This window comes from Acanthisitta chloris, unplaced genomic scaffold (genome assembly GCF_000695815.1).
Source record: "Acanthisitta chloris isolate BGI_N310 unplaced genomic scaffold, ASM69581v1 scaffold7205, whole genome shotgun sequence".
NCBI lineage: Eukaryota > Metazoa > Chordata > Aves > Passeriformes > Acanthisittidae > Acanthisitta > Acanthisitta chloris.
The window spans coordinates 1-22810 of record NW_008673091.1 but is presented as its reverse complement, the minus strand read 5'-3'; the positions used below and the strand labels follow the sequence as shown (position 1 = coordinate 22810).

The 22810-nt window shown below is 55.1% G+C and overlaps 1 protein-coding gene across 1 annotated transcript in view; it reads right to left on the bottom strand.

Moving 5' to 3' along the window:
• The window catches only part of LOC103802316 (A disintegrin and metalloproteinase with thrombospondin motifs 7-like), a gene marked incomplete at its 5' end in the record, with an annotated part of 39269 nt that extends 16678 nt beyond the window's left edge, over positions 1 to 22591 (bottom strand). Inside the window, 17 exon segments of the mRNA XM_009074775.1 lie at positions 456 to 582; positions 2211 to 2352; positions 3944 to 4188; positions 4705 to 4757; positions 4759 to 4814; positions 5921 to 6054; positions 6257 to 6426; positions 8563 to 8708; positions 9419 to 9511; positions 9659 to 9803; positions 14861 to 15004; positions 15747 to 15896; positions 16970 to 17094; positions 17736 to 17819; positions 18894 to 19090; positions 20977 to 21148; positions 22239 to 22591. Coding sequence (XP_009073023.1) covers positions 456 to 582; positions 2211 to 2352; positions 3944 to 4188; positions 4705 to 4757; positions 4759 to 4814; positions 5921 to 6054; positions 6257 to 6426; positions 8563 to 8708; positions 9419 to 9511; positions 9659 to 9803; positions 14861 to 15004; positions 15747 to 15896; positions 16970 to 17094; positions 17736 to 17819; positions 18894 to 19090; positions 20977 to 21148; positions 22239 to 22591 — 2536 coding nt within the window.
• Between the last annotated feature and the right edge of the window lie 219 nt (positions 22592 to 22810).

Below are 22810 nucleotides of genomic sequence, written 5' to 3'. Positions count from 1 at the left end.
GATCTCAGCCAGAGCGAGCAGCCATGTGTCAGGCTCTGCCTCGTGTCCTGCCACACAGGGCCATGGGGGAATGAGGATCCCAACTGCACCATGTGTGTCACCCCAAGGTCAGGGCACCCAGCCTGAGAGTCAGGAATGAGTCAGCCCCCAAGTTGTGCCAGGGATGGTTTTGTGCACAAAGGCAGAGAGGAGCATCCTGCCAGGATGTGACCCCCCATGCAGCTGATAGCCTGCTCAGACCCTGTGGTGGTGAGGCCCAGACCCACGGACCAACACAGGGTCTGGGATCCATCCCCAAGGAAGAGAGAGAGAAGAGATGTAAATCCAGGGGTGCACAGAGCTGCACACACCCTGGGGCAACCCGGGCACGGTGGTGATCGAGGTGTCCTCCCAGCCCTCAGGGCTGTTTGGACACTACAGCTGTGCTGAGGAGAAGGTTGGGGAAGGTGTTGGACCTGGCTGGGCAGGGCTCCTCGCTGCAGGTGCGCTGCTGGTCATCAGGGCGGGTGAGGGCATCGCAGAACCTCTCCTCCACAATGCCAGCCAGCTTCTCCACACAGTGCACCACCTGCCGCTGCACTCCTGCGGACACGGACACGGGCACAGGTATGGCTCAGCTTTGGATACCAAACCAAGTCAAACCAAACCAAACCAATCCAACCAAACTAACCCAACCAAACCAAACCAACCAACCCAAACCCACCCAACCAAACCAATCCAACCAAACCAACCCAACCCAACCAAACCAACCAACCCAAACCCCCCCAACCAAACCAATCCAACCAACCCAAACCCACCCAACCAAACCAATCCAACCCAACTAGCCCAACCAAACCAAACCCAACCTAACCCAATCTAACCCAACCAAACCCAATCTAACCCAACCCAACCACCTAGCACCCTCTGCCAGCAGCTGACAGCAGACCCTCAGTAAGCCCAAGCCATCAAAACATGGGAAAGGAAACAAAATGACCACAGAAGTGGAGAGTTCACTTCTGCTGAGGTACTGATGCCCTCAAACAGCCCCATGGCACTAGTGCAGGTGGGGCAGGATGGCCAAGGGTGAAGGTGCTGCTCCCACAGGCAGCACCGTCCTGGCACCACTGCTCAGAGCCACATCCAGCCACCAGAGCTTGTGGGGATTCTGGGAGGCTGTGTCTGAAGGGGAGCCACAGGCAGCGCACAGCTCTTTTGGCAGCATTCTGCCCCAGCCACAGTTCAGGGATAAATCACCAGCTGAAGCCTGTGTCCCAGTGTGCAGCACTCAGGAGGTGACGTTGTTAAGGGTGACCTCACTGCACTGCCTGCTCCAGCTTTTGTTCCTGTTCTTGTAACACATACTTGACCTGTGACCTGGAGAGCTGTCACTGTGAGCCCCTGCCATCAGCTGAGACTGACAGAACCCTGCTGAGGCTGCTGAGCTCTGGCTCAAGCACTTAGGAGCTTATGGGGCCCTGGGTTTGAGCTCTCCCAAGTCCATGTCTCAGCTCACACCATCATCCAGCACAGGGAGAGGGGCTCAGCCCTCCTCCAGCTGCTCTTCCTCGCCCGACTCCTGCCTGATTCACTCCTGTATTTCCCTGTGCTCTGGCAGCCAAGCACTCAAACTGTGCAAAAGGAAGCTGCTTATAAACAAAAACCACCTCCTGGCACTCTGTGCTACCTAGAAAGCACAAGTGTCCTCGAATTCCCTTTTCTTCCAGTGGCAGCCACTCTCGAGGAAGCCCTTGCTGGTTCCAGCCTCCCCCCTAGCATTGTGCCAGGAATGTCCCCCTCCACCAGTCACTCCAAAACCTGCCCTGGCATGCCCAGCCAGTGGGGCAGGATGGGGGGAAACAAGTGAATACATCCAGGACAGTGTGGGACCCCAGCACTCTGCCGGCACTGGGCACCCTCTCAAGCGCTCCCCTCCCATGGAAACGCTCCCCCTGGAGAGGCCCATCCAGGCAGGATTCAGCCCCTTGCATACTCCTTGATGTCTCTAAAGCTCCTTTGTCCCAGTGCCTGCGGTAACAGGACACCTAACTGGGAGCAAAGCGCTGATAAAGCGCTGGGTCCATGCCGAGCGCCGTGGGGGCACTGCAGCTGTGACCTCGGCGGATGGCCCTTTTTTCCCCCTTAAGACCTCCTGAAACCAAAGATCCAGGAATTTCTCAGGCATTTCTAAGTGCCTGCTCTGCTCCCCGTGGTCCCACAGGAGATGGGCTCACCAGTCCCACACGTGGCGGTGCAGGTGGTCCAGGAGCCAAAGCGCCAGAGGAACTCAGCCTGGTCAATCTCGTTCTCGCTGTCGGACGGGCGCTGGATTGTGTACTGGTACCTCACACCAGGGTTGGTCTCCTGGAACAGCAGCTGGGGGAGACAAGGGGAGGTCACGGGGTGGCTGGGAAGGGCAGTGGTGGGTGGAAATGGCACATAATAATAAAAAACACCAGTGAGAACACAGAACCATCAGGACTTTGGTTTTATGTATCCCCTGATGAAGATCCTGGAAGGATTTCACTGTTAATCCTGTTCAGCCTCACTGCAGCCCCATCCAAGGTCCTTCTTATGGCTCAGCAGGATGAAGAGTCCAGGACAGCTAGACATCCCCTTCCCTTTCACCTTCCCTGCAGCTGGTGCTGGGACAGGAGGTTTTGCATGTCCCACCACCAGCCCCAGTCTGGTGGGGCAGGAACAACCCTTTCATCAACTTGGTGGGAGAAAAAGGGTGGCAGGCCTGGACAGATTGGGTGAACAGTCACAGGGCTGCTGTGTCCCATGCCCCATGGCTGGGGGTGCACCCACCCCAGTGTGACATCTATCCCAGTGTGAACCCACCCTGTGTGACCCCCATCCCTGTGGTGGGAGAAGAGGCTGTGGCAAACAGGCAGGAGCTGCTGGCAGCAAACTTCCACAATGCATGGGCCTGGAGGAATCCCCTAAATTACTCCTTACTGGAAACAGGCTCCTGCTGCTCCTGTGGTTGACACAAGTCCTGCCCGAAGTGCCTCCTGCACCCGCCTGGGTGAGGGCTGGGACTTTATCCCTGTTTTTCTTAGCCTAAGCACTCCCATTATTGCCAAAGCTTTGTTGTTCTTGGAGCTTTGGCAGGAGCCAGGGCTTCTTTCCAAAGCCTCTCCATGAATATTGAAACATTTTTGTCCAGAGGTTTTAATTAGGCTCTGAATCCCAGAAAGTGATTTGCGGGTGCTGAGCAGCGCCAGCATTCCCATTAACAGCAGCCCTAAGTGGCAGAGAGCCCAGGGTCCCGCTCACATTCCACTGCTGCTGAAGGAAAGGCAGGAGGAGAAGATTTTGGCTGCTTGGAGTGGCTGGGCTCTGGGAGATCCTGTGCAAAGGGGGTGATGCTCCGGAGAGTGCATCCAGCTGAGCCGCAACCACCAGAGCAGGAGAGAGTCCTGGGGTCCATGGGATGAAGCCACGGGGCTTGTCACTGCCCCTGAGGGATTTCAACCTGTTTCTGGCTGTGCCATCATCCATGGGATGATTCCCACTGGTTTCTCCAGGGGAAAGCTTGGCCTCATGGTCACAAGGATATTAACTCCCAACAGCTTAGCATGAACTGGCAGATCCCTCGCTCCTGCACAGTGTCCAGCCCAGCCATGGGCTCTTCCCCTGCTCCTGATAAGATACGGGAAAGACCTCAGGAAATGGCTCTTTCTCCTCACGCTCCCTCCCTGTATAAATATTTTGAGGAATGCTGCAAAGGGGCTGAGGCTCAGCTGGAAGCAGTGTGGACTGGAAACACTCCCTGAGCCAGCAATGCGTGTTTGGCTGCTTCAGTGTGGCTCCCAGAGAAATACACTGAGCAAGGATAGGCAGAGCTGCGTCCCTTGGATGCAGTGCAGTGCTGTAACTGACCACAGTGCTCAGTCATGCATGGGAAGCGGAAGACCCAGCAGCTCCATCCCCCCATCCTCCCACTGTGTACTCCTAGTACCTGGATCCACACAGGCTCCACGGTGGGTCCCGGCGAGGTCAGGTTCTCCCAGTTCCCCGTTCTCTTGTAGGTGAAGGTGGTCCCTGCCACCCTGTAGTCCCCGTTCCACTGGATGGTCCAGCCCCCGTTCAGGAAGTACTTCTCCGGGTCCTCGCTCCGCAGCGCCAGGAAATTCCCAGCCTCCGCCACTTCTTCGATGCGGATCTCCCGCGCTCCCACCGGGATGAGCCCGATGTCCACGTAACCTGGGAAGGGAACTGAGCGTTGGTCTTGTGGGAGTCAAAGACGTGGCAGAGATGATCCATGTCCTTGGGTGGGTAGCAGTGTCCCCTGGCTGAGTGTCACTGTCCCCTGGGTGGGTGTTATGTCCCCTGGGTGGGTGAGTGTCCCTTGGGTGGATGTCACTGTCCCCTGGGTGGGTGTTATGTGCCCTGGGTAGGTGCTAGTGGCCCTTGAGTGGATGACAATGTCCCCTGGGTGGTTGCTACTGTCCCCTGGATGGGTGTTATGTGCCCTGGGTGGGTGACAGAGTACCCTGGGTGCCAGCACCATGCCAATCCTTGCACCTCTCTATAAGGCACCAGCAGGCAGCACATCCCACTTTGCACTGAGCCCAGCTGAGTTTGCTGCTGCCTTATCCCCAAAAGTCAACAAGTTGGGATTAAAAACCACACTAGGAGTGAGCAGCAGCAGCAGCAGCAAGCCTGGCTCTGTGTGGCACAGGCCCCTGGTGCTTCGGGGACAGTGCCGAGTGCCCTTACCCAGCCCCTCGCTGTCCTCAAAGGTCTTCTTGACAGTGTGGCAGGGGGGAGCGGACGCCGCACCGATCCTCCACCGCGTACGAGTCGATCTCATAGTCACAGCCCACATTCTGCAAGGGAGCCCTGTCAGCCCCTGTCAGCCCACTCAGCCCCCCAGCAGTGTGGGACCCTCAGCCATGTGCCCTCCCACCTCTGCGAGTCCCAGGTGACACACAGACGTGGGCTGTGATTCCTGCATGGGAATCAGTACTATGGAGGCTCAGATCCTCACCCATTCCCTAATCTAACAGAAATCCAATGTCCTGCATGTGTCCTTATTCTATCCTAAACCTTGGGACTGCTTCCCTAGGTAAAGGGAAGGTGTGAATGAAGGGAATGGCTCACTGCCTCACCAAAGGCAGATGGGGGACCCAGGGCACAGCTCGGCACAGCCTTCCCAGTCACACCACCATCTCCCAGACCACTCACAGCATCAACTGCACCATCTCCAGTGGATTCATAGCATCATGGAATGGTTTGAGTTGCAAGAACTGTTAAAGACAGTTCCAACCCTCTGGGACAGGACACCTGGGCAGGGACACCTTCCACTACACCAGGTTGCTCCAACCTGGCCTTGGTTGTGCTCTGTATCCCTGAGGCCAGCACAGAGGCTGAAACGTGTGTCCCACACACCCCACGGAAATCCGGAATGCTTTCTAAGTGGGGGATGACAAAAGGAGCAAGCTCAGCCTATCAGTGCATGCCAGAGGGGACAGTGTTTCCCTAGGGGATAGGTCACAGTGCCCACCTGCACTTCATAGTTTCATAGTATGTTAAGCAGCTGGAACGGACCTTAGAGATCACCCAGCCCCAACCCCTGCCCTGGGCAGGGACACCTCCCACCAGAGCAGGTTGCTCAAGGCTCATCCAACCTGGCTGTGAACACTGCCAGGGTTGGGGCAGCCACAGCCCCCCTGGGCAACCTGTGCCAGTGTCTCACCACCCTCACAGGAGAAAACTGCCTTATACCCAATCTAACTTTTCCTCTTTCAATCTATCTCCATTACTCCTTGTCCCATCACTACTTCGTAACCAAGAGATGGTAGTGGATGCTGCTGCTCCCCTCACAACCTTGCAGCAGTGCACAGCAGTGTCTCCCCAGCATTTCCACCCCAGCCAGATGCTGCTGCGAGTGCCCCTGCACCCCCAGCCACGGTGCCCCCCGGGCAGGCCCCACCTTGCAGATGCCATTGATGCAGACGTCGCGGCTGGTGCTCAGCTCGTAGCACGGGGTGCCGTCGATGACAGCGTCGCGCAGCTTCTCCGCGAAGTACTCGTGCTCTGGCCGGCAGTGCAGCTCACAGGGGTTAACTGGGGAACCCAACAGGCACAAACTCAGCCCCAGCACCTGGGGCCACCGCGGGGCTCCGAAAACATAGCCCTGCAAGCCCAGCCACAACGTGAAACACGGCGTGAACGTGCCATGAGATCCTGCACGCAAACAGCAAACTCAAGCTGTTTGCGGGGCTGCGTTTGAGGTTTTCTGTGTGTGAGGTCGTTGCCCTCCACTCACTGTTGTTGGGCACTGGTGTCCACTTGTAGAGCTTCCCTTTGTAGAGCATGGGGTTGAACTGGCTGCACTGGACCTGGCGGAAGGAGGGTTTGTCCGGGGGGCAGAGCCTCACGTTGCAGATCCGGAACCGCTTCCGCTCCCCCAGGCAGTACCTGCCCCCGTACTTGGGTCTGTCCAGGGAGGGAGATGGGAAAATCAGGGTCACGGAAGGATTTACAGTGGAAGAGACCTCAGAGTTACACAATCATGGGATGGTTTGGGTTGGAAGGACCTTAGAGCTCATCTCATTCCACTCCCTGCCATAGACAGCGACACCTTCCACTAGCCCAGGTTGCTCCAAGTCCCATCCAACCTGGACTTAAACACTTCCAGGGACAGAGCAGCCACAGCTGCTCTGGGCAACCTGTGCCAGAGCCTCAGCACCTCACAGAGAAGGATTTCACGTCTGAAGCCTCCCACTCTCCTGGAGCTGCATGCAGGCACACTTCCCTGGGTGTAAAACATCTTCACCATCCCATGTATTGAGGCTGCTCCATGAGATTCCAGTGCTCCCACTAGCCAGATTAGCCAGGTGCCTGTCCTGTGGCTGCTCCAGAGGACCTGCCCTCCATCCCACCCAGGATACCTGCTGCTCCACTGCCCAAGGGAACAGCAAAGCTGCCACTGAACTTTTTTAACTAAGAGCGACTCAAAAAGCAACAAGAGGTTTTTTTCTCAGATGCCAACAGACCCTCAAAGCACTGCCACCATCTCCTGCCACTGCCTTTTTCTTCAGCCACACCTCTCTCCATGGCTCATGAAAATTCCTTCTCCTGGGCACACTGCTGAAGAGAATGGAGTTAATGATTATTTTGGGCTGTGTTTACAATGCCCTCCCCCGAGGGAATGTCCGTGGGAGGAGCAGTGGCCAGCACACACTTCTTTTCACTCCAGCCCAAAGGCAAAGCTGAAGATTTACCTTCGGTGGCCAAAGCAAACAACTGCCTAGGAAATTCCTCTGCTTTCCCAGTGTTTGCTCTCCTGCCTGTCCATGGCTGTGTTTGGAGCACTCCATAAACTACCACGGCTCTCCTGCCACAGAGCTCATGTCAAACATGGGCTCAGCTTCTGACCCAGCATTTAGACCACATGGTGCTTCCCTCAACAGCTCAACAGCACGTGCCAAATCAACAGGTGTGAGGAACAACACGTATCTGGGCACACTGGGAGTCCATTCCTGGGGCTGCCAATGCTCCTCACACCATGGAAAAGTGATTCCCCTGGCACACTGCTCACAAAGCCCTTTTCCTCCCCATCCCAGGGCACTCCAACACCAGGGCATGTTTGGGGACTTTGGCTGAATCCAATGCAACAGTGATTTGGTGACCCGGGGGACATCTGGGCAGCAGATGGATCAGCCCAGGAACCACGGGATGGAGGAGGCAGCTCCTCTGGCAGTGCACAGATGCTTCCAGACGGGAGCCAGCTCTGCTCAAGGAATGCAAAGGGCTGATAAACTGCAGCAGGGTTTTTCAAAACAACTCTGAATCAGGCACCAAGAATGCCTGGTTGCCCTTCTGTCACTGAAGGACACTGGATATGTTTTGCATCTCTGAGCATGGAGTCTTTGCCCTTTGTTTGAGTCACAGTGAAACTGCTCCCTGCCTGCACAGAGCGGGAGGGACACGTGGATGGAGCCGGAGCAAACCCTTCCCCTCTGGAGGCTCCTCAGGGGCAACCCTGAAAAATCAGTCCCCTGGGGGTTCACAAGCTCATCATTCAGACTGATAACTGCACAACAGCACAGCTTGGCCATGTGACAGACAAGGCAGAACTGCACTGGCCAGATGATGGTCCCTGGACATCCAGGGAATAAGGAGGCATTGGGTTCCTAACCAACCTACAGCTTTGCCATGGACACTGAGCTGGGAATGTCCAGCTTGGAGAGGAGAAACTCCAGGAATACCTCAGAGCTCCTTCCAGTGCCTAAAGGAGCTCCAAGAGGCCTGGAGGGACAGGACACAGGGAATGGCTTCCCACTGCCAGAGGGCAGGTTAGATGGGATATTGGGAAGGAATTGTTCCCTGTGAGGTGCTGAGACACTGGCACAGGTTGCCCAGAGCAGCTGTGACTGCTCCATCCCTGGGAGTGTTCCAGGCCAGGTTGGATGGGGCTTGGAGCAGCCTGGGCTGGTGGAAGGTGTCTCTGCCCATGGCAGGGGGTGGAACCAGATGAGCTTTAAGGTCCCTCCCAACCCAAACCAGTCTGTGATTCCTAACTGGTGTCTCATGGAGAGGTTCCCCATCCCCAGGGGACTGGGGCCTTACGTGGGGCTGCTGCAGTGCCTCTCAGCACTCTGCACTCCGGCGCCGCAGCTGCGGGAACAAGTGGCCCAGGAGCTCCAGGGGCTCCAGCCACCATCAATGGCCTCTGGACGGAACCCCACGGGCACACACTCCCCGTTGAAGCACCACTGCAGGGGAACAGGCAGGAAGGAGAGAAAACAGGGTTAAGGATGCAAGGATTGCTGTTGAGTCAGGGAGCTGCAGGGAGCACTGACTCCCAGCATATGTATTTTCCCATGGAAATCCAGGCTTTGCTGGCATGGAGGTGCCTGGGGTTGGCTGGGCTCTACCAGAGCCTGGAGCACCTCTAAGCAATTGGAAATTCAGAGATGTTGGGCTTTTTGAAGATTTGTCTGAGGCAACAAACATAAACCTCCACCGAGACCCCTCAGGAAGGGATTCATAGCCTAATCTCAGCCCAGAGAGAAGAGCCAGTGAGGCTCAGAGGTAGGTCCCAGGGATAAGCTACCACCATGGCAGCAGAGAGTCGAATGAGCCTCATGCTCGCCTGTCATGGTCATTAACTGCAGGTTTCACCTTCCCAAGGATGAAAACTGCATGGAAACAAGGGCTGGAAGCACAGGGGAGCTCCTGCTTTGGGGTGCTGGCAGAGCCATGGGGTGATGCCCAGCAGAACCAGCACCACCTCCTCCCCACCGAGTTCCTCATTGGACACCTGCTTAAAAATAGTCCCCCTGAAGGCAGCCCTGGGAGCAATGGGGATCTGGGCAAAGCAAGGGCAGTGGGAGAAGCCCATCCCTGTGCTGGAGTCAGTGTAGCTCCTCTGTGTGCAGAACAAGGGGTCCCTGAGGTGACGGAGAGGTCTGATCCCCATTACCTTGTTCTCCCCACATGCTGTGCCATCAACAGCAGCATCCAGCTTGGAATGACACGTGTTCCCCACTGTGCACCACAGCGTGTTGCAGACGCTCTGCAGGAAACACAGTCGTGAGGGACACGGTTACTGCCTGGCCAATCCTCCGGCACAAATGTAACCCCCGGGCAGAGGACAGCCCCGTGCAAACCCCCACCCAGAGAGACCCTCGGGGCCCTGTCCCGTCTGTGGGACCCAGCTTACGTCCATGTCGTCGCAGAAGGTGGAGTAGGGGCCGTACTGCAGCCGGCACTGGTGGGCCACGTCGTAGAGGACACCTGGGGGCACCAGGGGGAAGTCCAGCACCTCCCGGGCTGGGGGGTCATCCAGGCACAGCCCCCAGCCCCGGCTGAAAGACAAAGGTCAGAGAAGCATCCCCTGGGGCACCCATACATCCCTCCAGCAGCTGTAGGATGGGAACGACAGCTGATTAACATCCCTCCATGATGAGGAGCAATCAGCATTTCTAGTTGACAGAACCCTGGCTCTGCAATCAGCCTGGGAGCTGCTCCAGTGTGGATGGGCACAGGTGGGTACCTGCTTTTTGGGGTGGATGTCCCCCTAAGAGGGATCACCCCATGTGCCCCAGGTATAGCAGGTTATGGGGGATGCAAAGGCAGCAGCAGCTTCTCCCTGCAGCTGCTGGGCTGTGCCTTGCACACTCCCCCTTTCCTCACAGGGTAACCCGATAGAAAGCCAGAAATACCATTTTCCCTGGGAATAACCCCCTGGATCTTTGCCCTGTGAACAGGACATCAGCTCAGCCCTCAGCTAAGACCCTGCTCTTGCCATTCAGGGTGAAGAGTGTCACTGAATAAGCATTTCACTGCTGAAGAACAGCTGCTATCTCCATGGTGGTACATCATGCTGACCTCAGAAGTGTCCCTGGGGGTCCCACAAGCTCCAGAAATGTCCCTGGGGATCCCACAAGCTCCAGAAAGGCCCCTGCAGACCTCCAGCCCTGCGTCAACACCCTGCTAAGAGGAATAGAGGAGACTGTCAGCAGCCAAATGCTCTCAGCCTCATTTTGCCACTACAAAAAGTGCTCAAACAGGGCTGGAGAGGATCTCTGGAGCAGATATGGAAGCAGAGAGGCTGAGGCAGGCAGTGGCAGTAGGCCAGGCCATGGGGCCACGAGGGATGGTCCTGGCTGCCTCTCTCCCTCCCTCCCTCCCTCCCTCCGCTCCAACTGCTTTTGCTACAATACTTCCCAAACACACACAGAATTGTCACCAGCTCAGCCTCAGTGTTGATTTAAACAAACTCGTTTCCAGCAAGGAGAAGCCTCTGGTGAGGCTTTCACGGCGGATTAGATGACTCTGGTTTGTTGTGATGGGGAACAGGTCTAGATGGACTGGAAATGAGATTCCTTTCTAATCCAAACCAGCAGCAGGGAAACAAGGGCTGGAAGCAGGGAGAGCTCCTGCTTTGGGGTGCTGGCAGAGCCATGGGGTGATGCCCAGCAGAAGCAGCATCACCTCCTCCCCTTCCCATCCTACCCTCTGAGTTCCTCACTGGACACCTGTGAACAGCTCACTTGGCTGGAGACAGCCCCTTAAATCCCATTTATATCCTTATTGGAATACACTTATATGCTTACATTATACTTATGTTTTCCCACTGGAAAAGTCAGGAAGCACGTTGCTTTCAGCAGCCCAAGGGCTTGAAAGTCTCTGTTCCCAAATCCACAACAGCAGGAGCATCCTGCCTCTCCCAGCCTGGTGGGAAGGAAAGGATTGCTGAGGGACATGTAGGGCTGAGCCAGGATGGATTAAGCATGTATTAGGCAGCTGGACACAGTGTGATGGTGCACAGCCTGTTTCAGGCACACTGAGGGGTCACTGCATGGCACCTCCACAGGTATGTTCATGGAATCACAGAATCCCACAATGGTTTGGGTTGGAAGGGCCCTAAAACTCATGTTGTTCCACCCCCTGCCATGGGCAGGGACACCTCCCACCAGCCCAGGTTGCTCCAAGCCCCATCCAACCTGGCCTGGAACACTCCCAGGGATGGAACAGCCACAGCTGCTCTGGGCAACCTGTGCCAGTGCCTCAGCACCTCACTGGGAAGAATTTCTTCCTTACATCCCACCTAACCCTGTCCTCTGTCAGCATGAAGCCATTCCCCCTTGTCATATCTTCTTTATCTGCTGATGGGAAACACCTGGAGCATTCTCTTCATAAAGGGAAGGAATGGTGCCCTCACTGGGAGAAGTCCAGGCTTAAGCACCTCATGCATGAGCCACATGTCACTGGTGCTGCTCTGGACTAGGTCACCCATTGTCTATTTGGGTCCCAGCACAAGGGGGTCCACATGTCCCCCCAAACTGCTCCAACTCTGAGCTGCTTGGGGCACTCTCTGACTTGCCCCAGCTCACAGGAGAGAGATCCGTGTCCCAGGCTGGGGATGACAGATCCACCATCAGCTTTCCAGTGCTCTGTTCAAATCCATTTCTGCATTAAGTATTTTATGATTGCTCCATTGGTCTCTTCATTTGGCCAAAACACATCTCCAAGCCAGGAAAAACTGGCCTAGGTTCCCTCTGGGTTTGCAGGAATTTGCAGAACCCGCACTCTGCAGGGAAACGCGCAGGGGGCTGCGCTGCCTCTGCCGTTCCAGCCTCTTCCTTAAGGAGCTGGAGAAGGAGTGGAGGGAATGATGATGGAGTGGAGGGAGCAATGATTCAATCCCCATCTGTGAGCAGCCTGGGAGGATCTGCAGGTCCATCTGAGAGCAGGATTAAAATTCCAAAAACTCTCAGAGAACTGCAGCAAGGGTCCAAAAAAGCCAGGACAGAATTCAATCAAAACAAAGGGAAGGACTAGAGCTCGGGAAGAACCAGCTGCCTGACCAGGGAGCTGGCGGAGCAGGCAGAGGAGTGGTGCAGGCAGGGGAAGAGCAGGCAGCCCCAGACTCCAGGAGGAGGAGGAGGATGGAAGAACAGCTCCAGCACAGTGGAAAGAGGCTGAAAAACTGGTTGTTTGACGTAGGGAAAAGACTGAAGGGAGAGGAGCCAGTGCAGCGGTGCCAGGGCTGCTGCTGAGAGGAATGGAGGCTGCTCCATGCCATCGTGGGGAGCAGGCAGGGCATCCAGGAGACACCAAACCCCACTGACAAGGGTGTTGCACCAGCTGGGCTGGGAAAGAGCTCATGTCATGGTGAAGGGTGGAGAGCAGAGCCTTACAGCATCCTCCAAGGGTTACAGGGGAAAATCCCAGAGCCACTGAATCACAGACTCTCCTGAGCTGGAAGGGGCCCACAAGGATCATACAGTCCAATCCCTGCCCTGAACAGGACACCCCAATAATCCCACCATGTGCCTGGGATTGTTGTCCAAACACTCCTTGAGCTCTGGCAGGCAGAACACCAAAAAAAGCTCATCTGGGAAGCACTGGCATGACCCAGAGCTGATGTGATGCTGAGTCCCGAGCGGCCCCTTCACCACAGGAGCATCATCACCTGCTCTGTGCCAGCCTCCTTCATCAGCCTGAGTGAGGCATGCTCCTTCCCTGGGGACACTGCTGTCACAGCAGAGAGGCAACCTCTTCCACTGCCCTTGGGTGTCTGGGCAGACCTGAACCAGGAGGCTCCCCAGGGACCCACAGCACCATGGCTGTGCCACTGCCAGGAATTACTTTCAGATGGTTAAACACTCAGCAGTGCCTGAGAACTAATAATCTTCTGTAAAATAATCATCATCATCATCTGAGAAAGGGTTTTTTCCAAACACGAGGCCACTTCTAAGCACATCCAGCAACCTCAGGTCAGCAAGGTCCCATTTTCTGGCTCAATCCTTCCTGTTCCCTTGCCAACATCGTACTGTAACACGCTCATGTCTGTGCTGGGCATTCAGCCTCTCCCCAGCCTGGGGAATGACCGACGCTGCTCCAAAGGAGGAGGTGTCCCTTCTGGGGGGGCACAGAGACCAAACCCCACCCAGATGAGCATCTAGCTGCTGTGTCTCTCCTACATCACAGCTTGTAGCATCCCAGGGTTGTGGTAAGCAGGAAATTCATGATGCAAAAGTGAGGGTTAAGAGCAGAGGGCCAAGAGCCTTGCGGGTACGGAAGAGCTCCGTTCCAACCATAGCCATAAATCAGCAGTAACTCACCCTGTGCAGGGCCAAGCCCATGTATTCCAGGCTGGGGTTTAGGAGCAAGAGCTCACTCCCAGCAGCCTCCTTTGCCCAGCTCTCCCATTGCTGGACCTCAGTTTTCTAACCTTCCCACAGTAAGGCAAGAAAATGCCCCTGCAGTGCAAGACACTGGCTGACAGTGCTCCTCGGCTGTGCTCCTTGGAACCCATAATAGAGCCTGAAACCCCAGCCACGGGGTGCTAAAAATAAATAAATGCAGGGAAGAGCTTGGCTGGGTCTCGTTTCCTCATGTGATGCCTCCAGGCACACATCATCCACCCCGTGCAGGGGCTGCAGAGAGCACCAAGGGAAAGTACTCAGGCTTTATTTGTGTAACTACAGCCTCTGTGTCCCTGCCAAATTCTCCTGACCGCCCTTCACAGTGTGGACTGAGGCAACCCAGGGACTAAATAAATGCAGGGAAGAGCTTGGCTGGGTCTCGTTTCCTCATGTGATGCCTCCAGGCACACATCATCCACCCCGTGCAGGGGCTGCAGAGAGCACCAAGGGAAAGTACTCAGGCTTTATTTGTGTAACTACAGCCTCTGTGTCCCTGCCAAATTCTCCTGACCGCCCTTCACAGTGTGGACTGAGGCAACCCAGGGACATCACAGAATCCCACAATGGTTTGGAGGGACCGGACCTTAAAGCTCATCTCGTTCTAATCTTCTGCCATGGGCAGGGACCCCTTCCACCAGCCCAGGTTGCTCCAAGCCCCATCCAACCTGGCCTGGAACACTCCCAGGGATGGAGCAGACACAGCTGCTCTGGGCAACCTGTGCCAGTGCCTCAGCACCTCACAGGGAACAATTCCTTCCCAATATCCCATCTGTCCCTGCCCTGTGGAAGTGTGAAGCTATTCCCTGTGTCCTGTCCCTCCACCCCTTATCTCAAGTCCCTCTGCAGCTCTCTTGGAGCCCCTTTAGGCTCTGGAAGGGGCTCTAAGGTCTCCCCAGAGCTTCTCTTCTCCAGGCTGGACACCCCCAGCTCTCCCAGCCTGGCTCCAGGGGCTCCAGCATCATGGAATGATTTGGATTGGAAGGGACCTTCAAGCCAATCCATTTCCACCCCCTTCCCTGGGCAGGGACACCTTCCACTTGCCCAGGTTGCTCCAAACCCAGTCCAGCCTGGCCTGGAACACTCCCAGGGATGGAGCAGCCACGGCTTTCTGAGCAAAAGACCTCCCAGATGCTCTCAGAGATAAGAACATCCCCCTGTGCCCTGGCTCAGAGGCCCCATAGAGGGAAAGAAGAGGAGGAAGGACTTACTCAAGGAACCGTGTGATGTACTCGCGGCTGCAGCGGGACCAGGTGAGTGGGGACGTGTCATACAGGAGCTGTGGAGACATGATGAAAGGTCTTTTCCCAACTGGCTCACAGTCATTGCTGCTTCCATCATGCTGAATGCCAAAACTGTGTAAGAGCACAGTGCCACAGAGGGGTGGTGAGGCTCACACTGCCACAACCGCGCAACTGCTGCACTCTGGCACTGCCACACCGGCACAGCCGGGGACAGGGCAGGGACGGGGGACAGGGCTTTGGGGGAGGTTCTACTGGCACCAGGGACTCTGCTCTGAGCTTTGTCTCATGGGTTTATTTCAGATTTCCCACTGGAAACTCGGGAATGTTGAACAAGATTGAGTAATCCAACTTACTGGGGAGGTGTTTAACCAGACAGATGTTCTAGTGACCTTGTCAAATTGAACTGAAACTAGGGCAAGAATATTGAACAAGATCAAGTAATCCAACTTACTGTGTGGGTGTTCAACCACACACAGGTGTCTACTCCGAACTGTGTGGTCTTCTAGTGATCTTGTCAAATTGAATTGAAATTAGGACGAGAAAATTCTGTCATTGATTCTGCAGACAGATTCTGGTTTAAAACTTCTTAATGGGCAACCCCCTGCTCCAAAACCTTCCCAAAGCAGCACAGGATAATCTACAAGGGCAATTTGTCCAGGTTGCCTTGGATTCTGTAGTTTTCATTAAACCTCAGGCAACCAAAAACTTAAGTCTGGAATGAAACCCCCAGGGGCCAGACGAGGGTTTGCACCAGTGAGGAACCACTCAGGAATCTTCTCCCAGCTTCCCCCCATGCTTCTCCAGCCCCAGCTGCCAGCACAAAGGAAGAGGTGGAGTAGGAAACCCGTGGTACCTGTGTCCAAGCTCATGGGCCACGGTGAAGGCCAGGGGCAGTCCTGTGTCCTCGTTGATGTTGCAGCTCCGGTGGGGCTGGCACATCCCTGCCACGTGGGAGAGCCCCAGGGTCTCACATGGTCTGTTCATGGCAGCACAGATGTCCTTCCTTGGGTGATGGGGACAGACACACAGACAGACAGAACAAAGAGGGGTTGGAAAGCAGCAGAAGCCAAGGTGGGGTGTGGGACGGAGCATAGGACATGTGCCAGACACATGGACACAGGCCAAACAGAAGCGAGAATGAAGACATCCAACGTCCCTCCACAATGGGAAGATTTATGACCTCTCCCCTTTCCTCTCCCAGTATCCCCAGCTCGTTATTAACCCTGATGAATGGGAGCTGCTAGCCAGGCTGGCTGCATTTATGCCATTGTATAAATAAAGCTGATGTTGGGAATCATTAAGCAACTACCACATTGCTTGGGGAAGCATATCCCAGGGGTGCTGTGGTCCAGGGCAGCTCCAGCCACCCAGGAAGAACAGGTCCATTGAAGTACACAGACTGCAGTGCTTCATTTCTGCTACAGAGCAACTTCCCAGACAAGATAAAGCTGTTGTGAATCATCACCCAAAACACCATGACGCTGCCAATAGCCAAGTCACCACAGCCTGAAACCCTCAAACTAGGTCTTCACTGCAAGGTATATAAACTTGGCTGGAGGCATGAATTCCTGCAGCTCCATGGGAGGTCAGGGGCTTCCCAGAGGCTGCTCTGCCAAGTTCAGCCTCCAAGGGAAGAAGGAGAGTTAATCCCTGTGTACAACTCCTGGAAGGATCCAGCCAGCCTGGGGCTTGGCAGTAGGGCCATAGTGAAAACCTGGTTTGGAAACCTCAGCTGGGAACTGTGTCCAGGTTTAAACTTGAGGTTTGAGATCAGTTCATAGAACCACAGAACCATGGAAGGGTTTGGGTTGGCAGTGACCTTAAAGATCATGTCATTCCAACCCCTGCCATGCGCAGGAACACCTTCCAGCACAGCTCCAGCCATTAGGACCTGGATATCTCCAGATTTCATCTTACATATCTAACGTGCAGGTGTCCAGGTGGGGCCCAGGCATGGTCAGTGAGATGTCAATAGCTCCCACCAAGATGCTCCTCTGCCTACCCCTCTCCCTGCAGGTGAGCTTCTACCTGCCAGAGTGGCACCCACAGCATCAAAACAGCACGTGGGCACAGTACCTGGTGAGCAGGACGGCGACATCGTGGTGCAAGGGATGGGAATCTCCTTTCACATTGATGCTTTTTTGCCACTTGCAAAAGCTTTTCAAGGTGTTGTCTGCGTGGTGGGAGATTTTCAGGTCCTCCTGCCAACACAAGGAGAAGTCTGTTGTCATATTGCTGCTGGAGCTGTTTGGGTTTGGGGAGGAGAGGGAAGAGGTCTCATCCCAGACACATGGAGTGGAGAGGGAAGAGGTCTCATCCCAGACACATGGAGTGGAATCAGGAGTAACTGCTATCCAGATGGAATTGCTCCATGTTTATAGGTTGCAGGGTGGGTGGGAAGACAGTCCTTTTCCTGCTTTCTTTTCATCTGTGATTCAACCAAAACATGAAATCATCCGGTGCTGAGGGTTAAGAAACACTGCAGGGAACTATTTTGCCCTGGCTGGCGGTGAAGGACACGGCTGAGGAGCCAGTCTGAGTGACCTCAGGCTCCCTGAGAGCCACCACTGCCGCTGGGACACAGCCACCCACCACCCACCACCCTCTGCTACCACATCAATGCTGAGTGACCATATATTATCACAGAAATCAGACTCTGCAGCTCCTCTGGCCACATCGTCCCCAAGCCAAGACACGGAGGCACACACAGCGTCAGGATTTCTCTTACACAAACTCATCCAGGCCATGGAGACAGCACAGGGGGGAGCCTGGTTTTCCAGGCCAGCTCCCCATGGAACCTCTGGCTGCCAGGATGGGCTGAGTCACCCTGTTTTCCTCCTACCTCCTCGTCCTCCAGCAAGATGAGCCGCACTATGGCGATGTTGATGGGGTTCCCAATGCTGGGGTGGTGGAACAGCCCTGCCACCTGCAACGTGTAAACACCAAAGGAATGAAGCTCCAAACAAAGCCCAGGGTGTGACACCCCTGCAGGAGTCCTTCTGCAGGAACATCAGCTCCAGGGGGAGCTACTGGAGGCTGCTGACAACATCTGGGGAATTCCCCAAATGAGAGGCAAGAACAGACACAAGCCTGGACCGGAGCCTGCCATGAAATCCATTTACAGTTGATATAATCTGTGCAGCACATTGGAACTCCACCAGAAGTGCCTGGGGGAACCCCTCTGCTCTCACTCCTAATGATGTGTTTAACATCTCAAAGGAATTCAGTGCTTTCTGGGTGCCTTCACCACCCACCAGAAACCCAGGGATGTTACCTGAGGTCCTCTGCCCAATCCCACCCTTTCCTGGCATCACCCAAAGCTCTTCTGAAGTGCAGAGAGGTGCAGCAAAACAGGGAACAGACTGAACCAACTCACACTGATTTATCTGCTTCTATTTTGGCACCACCAAAGCTCCCAGATTCCCAGTGGAGACCACCACAGGCTGGTGCTACCTCCCAGAAAGCTGCTCCTGTGTCTCCTGCTAACCTGGCTAATGCCAGCTCTGGCACCCACCACCTCCCTTCCCTGGAGCATCTCTGCCCCTGGGGGTCCTCCCTGGGAAGCCATGTCCCCATGGAAGGAAGGAGAAGGGAATAGCCCCTGAGCCCCATGGGAAGGTGAAATGGTGGTGGCTGAGCTGCTCCTGCCTGCACAAGTTTTGACCTTGCTCACATCAACTGTCCTCCCGTGGGGTCGGAGCACTGAGTATGGCAGCAAAGCCAAAGGGTGGGTGGTCCCTTATGGTTTGCCAAGGTGTCACCAGGGATGAGTCCAGGGGTCTTTTGCCCAGAGCAGCTGGGGCTGCTCTATCCCTGGGAGTGTTCCAGGCACGGTTAGATGTGGCTTGGAGCAACCTGGGCTGGTGGGAGGTGTCCCTGCCCATGGCAGGGGTGGAATGAGATGAGCTTTAAGGTCCTTCCAGCCCAACCCTTCTATGGACTCTATGCCTCACAGCCATGTCCCCAGGGGCCTGCTGTCTCTGCAAGGACCAGGACTCACCATGTTCATCACGGTCAGCACATACTTCTCGATGTTCTCACTGCCATGGTACTCCACCATCTTGGTGTCTGCCACCACCAGCGTTTCCACCCACTTCTCCCTGCTGATGGAGCGCTGCCTGATCCTCCTCCTCCTGTGCTGCTTCTGCTCCCACCTTTCCCTCCGCCTCTCTGACTGCTCCAGTCTCTCCTGGGCTTCTGAGGGATCAAAGCAGAAAAAAGGGCTTTTTTCCTTTGTAAATCATGTGCAGCTTTGGTAAAACATCACCCAGGGCTTTTTGCTCTTTTGATTCTAAGAAGTAACCTTTGGGTGGAGAAGACTCTGCACTTAGACCCATAACTTGTGTGTATTTTGCTGTGCCCTGTGTTGAGAAGGCTCTGAATTCAGTTTGCTGCTCAGCAGCATGAGAATGATGGGAAAAAAATAAACAAAGCATTTGAAGTAATTTCTTTGACTGGAACAGTGCTTGCCATATTCCACAAGGGACACGGAGCCTCCCAGAGCAAGGCTGTACTCACACAGCAACTCACAGGCAGCTCTGCTGGAACATGTGCCCCTGAGAAATAACCCTCAATACTTGGGATTATCATCCCAAAGCTGTGTTTGTCAGGGACAGACAATTCCCCAACACAATAAACTCTGCACCCCAAAGCTGTGCTGATGTCGTGAGCCACATCCCACAGCCACCAGTGCCCTGTTGCAGGACAGCACAGAGATCTCCTCAGGCACACAAAGCCTGAACTCTGCTCCTTCCCAAGGAGAAGCAGCAGGAACGTTCACTGGGCTGAGGAGTCTGGAGGCGGAGAGGAGTTCACTGCTCCTCACGCACACCAGCAACTGGGAATTCTCCAGCGGAGATTTTCCTGTGACACTGCTCCAAGATCAAGGTCAGGGTCAGCCCCAAGCTGGGTGAAGGCTTTACAAACCTCATCCCACACAGTGGGAACTGCTTTCATGACCAGTTTGGGAGGGCTCAGCCTCACTCCCCTAACAAAGGGCTTTTACATTTTATGGGCCATACTGTAGGTTAGCTGTGAAAGAGAGTTTTATCCCCCAGCCTGAAAAATCCCAACTATCTGGATAATTTGATGAATCGCTAATACCACTGTGACAGTTTAAGTGCAGCAGCTTCCTTGGAGCTTATTTCCATTGTGTCTTTGGCTGCTGAGCTTCCAGCCAGGACGTGAGGGTACTGCAGAGCAGAGGGGTCTGCAGGGTCCCTCTGGGGTGGGCGCAGCAGCCCAACACCACCTGGCTGTGTGGTGTTTTGCAAACCATCGGTGTCAAATGAAAGGATGGCAGTGCTTAAAACCCTACATACTCTGGGATTCCTTCACACATGTCACACAGCACATCCACCCTGCTAGCCCTGATTCCAAGGAAGAGCCACATGAGTTACACATGGGCCAGAGTACACCCAGACAAATTCAGTGCAAGAAGAGACTTCAAAGTCAAGAACAGACTTGAGGCAAGAACAAGCTTCAAAGGCTCGGTGGAGCCATTAAGATTATTGTCACAGATTAAATAAGTAATTTAGATTATCAGCAGAATGCAGGAAGATAACCTGATTATAGGAAAAAACAGTTTCTGGAAGCAGGGAGCTCTAGGAAACATGCAGAACATAATGTGCTGCCTGGAAGATGCACTTCAGAGAGGAGTGAAGTGCCTATGGGCTGCTGGGGATGCACTGAATTCCTCAGCACTCACAGCCTTGGGTTTGGGAGTTTATCCAACCCATCTGCTTTGGGCAGAGGAGGAACCACATGCACTCTGCCCACAGCAGAGAATCCTGGGGCAGTGACCAAGTTTCATCTCCTAGAGCTCAACATCCTGGCAGGTCAAACCCAAAGCTGTCAAGGAAATGAAAGTGAATGCTCAGTGTCCACATCTCGGCAGGGCTGGGAGGAGGAGAGGAGAGTGAGAGGCCCGAGGTCCAGCACACATTGAGCTGTGCATGTGAGAAACACAGGCAAACACACAGAAATTAGCAGAACACAGCCACCCTGTGCCCTGCAGTGATTCCCCTGTGCGTCCAGTCAGGGTGTCGCAAACAGTGCCAGAACACACGAGCAAGGGACAGTACCTCTCACGCCACAGCTGTCCTGGGGGGCTGGTGGCCTCCTGCCCTCCTCTGTCCCATCCTGGGGTGCCTGGTGCTTGTAGATCCTATGGGGCTGTGCCACTCCCACCTGCCGAGGGCTGGGGGCCACAGGCTCGATGAAATAGTCCTCGTTCCGTAGCCGAAACACTCCTTGCTGGCAGGGACAGACACAGTGGCACCACCTGCACCTAGCACAGGCTCACCCTGAACAGCCTGGGAAGGGCAGTGAGCATTGGAATCACAGAGTCCTGGAATGATTTGGGTTCGAGGGACTTTGATGTTCACCCAATTCTATCTCCCTGCCCTGGGCAGGGACACCTCCCACCAGCCCAGGCTGCCCCAAGCCCCATCCAACCTGGCCTGGAACACTCCCAGGGATGGAGCAGACACAGCTGCTCTGGGCAACCTGTGCCAGTGCCTCAGCACCTCACAGGGAACAATTCCTTCCCAATATCCCATCTGTCCCTGCCCTCTGGCATGGGTAAGGCATTTATTTAAACACAGGAAGCTTAAAATGTAAACAGTCTCCAGCTGAGCACAGACACCTGCGGCAGCAGCAGATTGATGACCCAAAGGAGCTGTTGCCTGTCCAAACCCAGAGATGCTGGTGATCCCTCCCTCTGCCCCATGCCTACGCTGGGGACACTGGAGGCTTTCCCAGGGTCAGTCCCAGCAGAGAGGAACCCCCTGCCCATACACTCACCACCTCTAGGGAACTCCTGTGCCCCTGTCATCCCACAGACCCTGGGGACCAGGAGCACTCCAGTTATCTGGTAGCACTTGTGCAAGTCCACATGAGATTTTTAAGCCCTTTCCCCAACGCTGCCACGGTTCCAGGTCACTCTTGGCTTTGGAATTATCCACAGTGGAGTAAGGTAAGAGAGAGTTCATGAGAGAGTAGTCCCACTACCCATGAGCTGTGTTACCATGAACACCTCCAGCTCCAATCCCCTCATTTCCAGATGTGCTCCTCACTACCCCACATTTATGTACTAGAAGGCAGAGAATTCCACTCTCTGGGAATTTGGACACAAACAAGTACACACAGCCCCAGAGAGTTCCCAAGCCACTGGAATCCATGGGAAACTTACAGTTAGCTCATCCATGGCCACATCAGACCTATGTGATGTGATCCTGACTCTGCTGCTGCCAGGAGCTTTGTCATCACTTTAGGCAGAGAAAGGGATTTCACCCAGCTACTTCCTTATGGATTAAGCCTCCTTATACATTAAGGGAGCACTCACCAGGCCATCACAGGTGCTGAGGGCAGCCAGCCCTCCCCCCAGTGCCTGGTTCTGCACCTCCCCGATCATATGGCAGGAGCTGGCGGCGTGAGGTTGGATCTTGGCACCGGCGATACCCCCAAACCGCCTCTCGCTGATGAACCCTGGAGCCAGGAGGTGCCTGTTGAGGCTCAGGTTGAATTTCAGGGGTTGTCCTTTGTAGTGCAGCTCATAGAAAGCAGGAATATTGCTCCTGGAGGCAGGAGACCTCCGGTGAAGGGCTCGGTGGGACAGGTCATAGGACAGGAAAGTCCCACTCTCGTCTACCTTAATGGGATGAACGATGTCGCTGCCGGAGTGCAGTACAGGTGGCTCTGGGAACAGGGGGCAGTGATTACCTGCAAGGTTCCTCACCTTTCCTCTCCCACCCCTTCCCTCAGCCGGATGCTGCTGCCGCTGGGGACGGATACCCAAACACCAGCTGGAGCAGGTAACTGGTGTCCACTGGGACGGCATGAAGCAGGGAAGAGCAGGGAACTCAACTACCCCCAGGGACTCAGGACTGGGGTTCACCCTGGAAGAGGGTTAAGGTC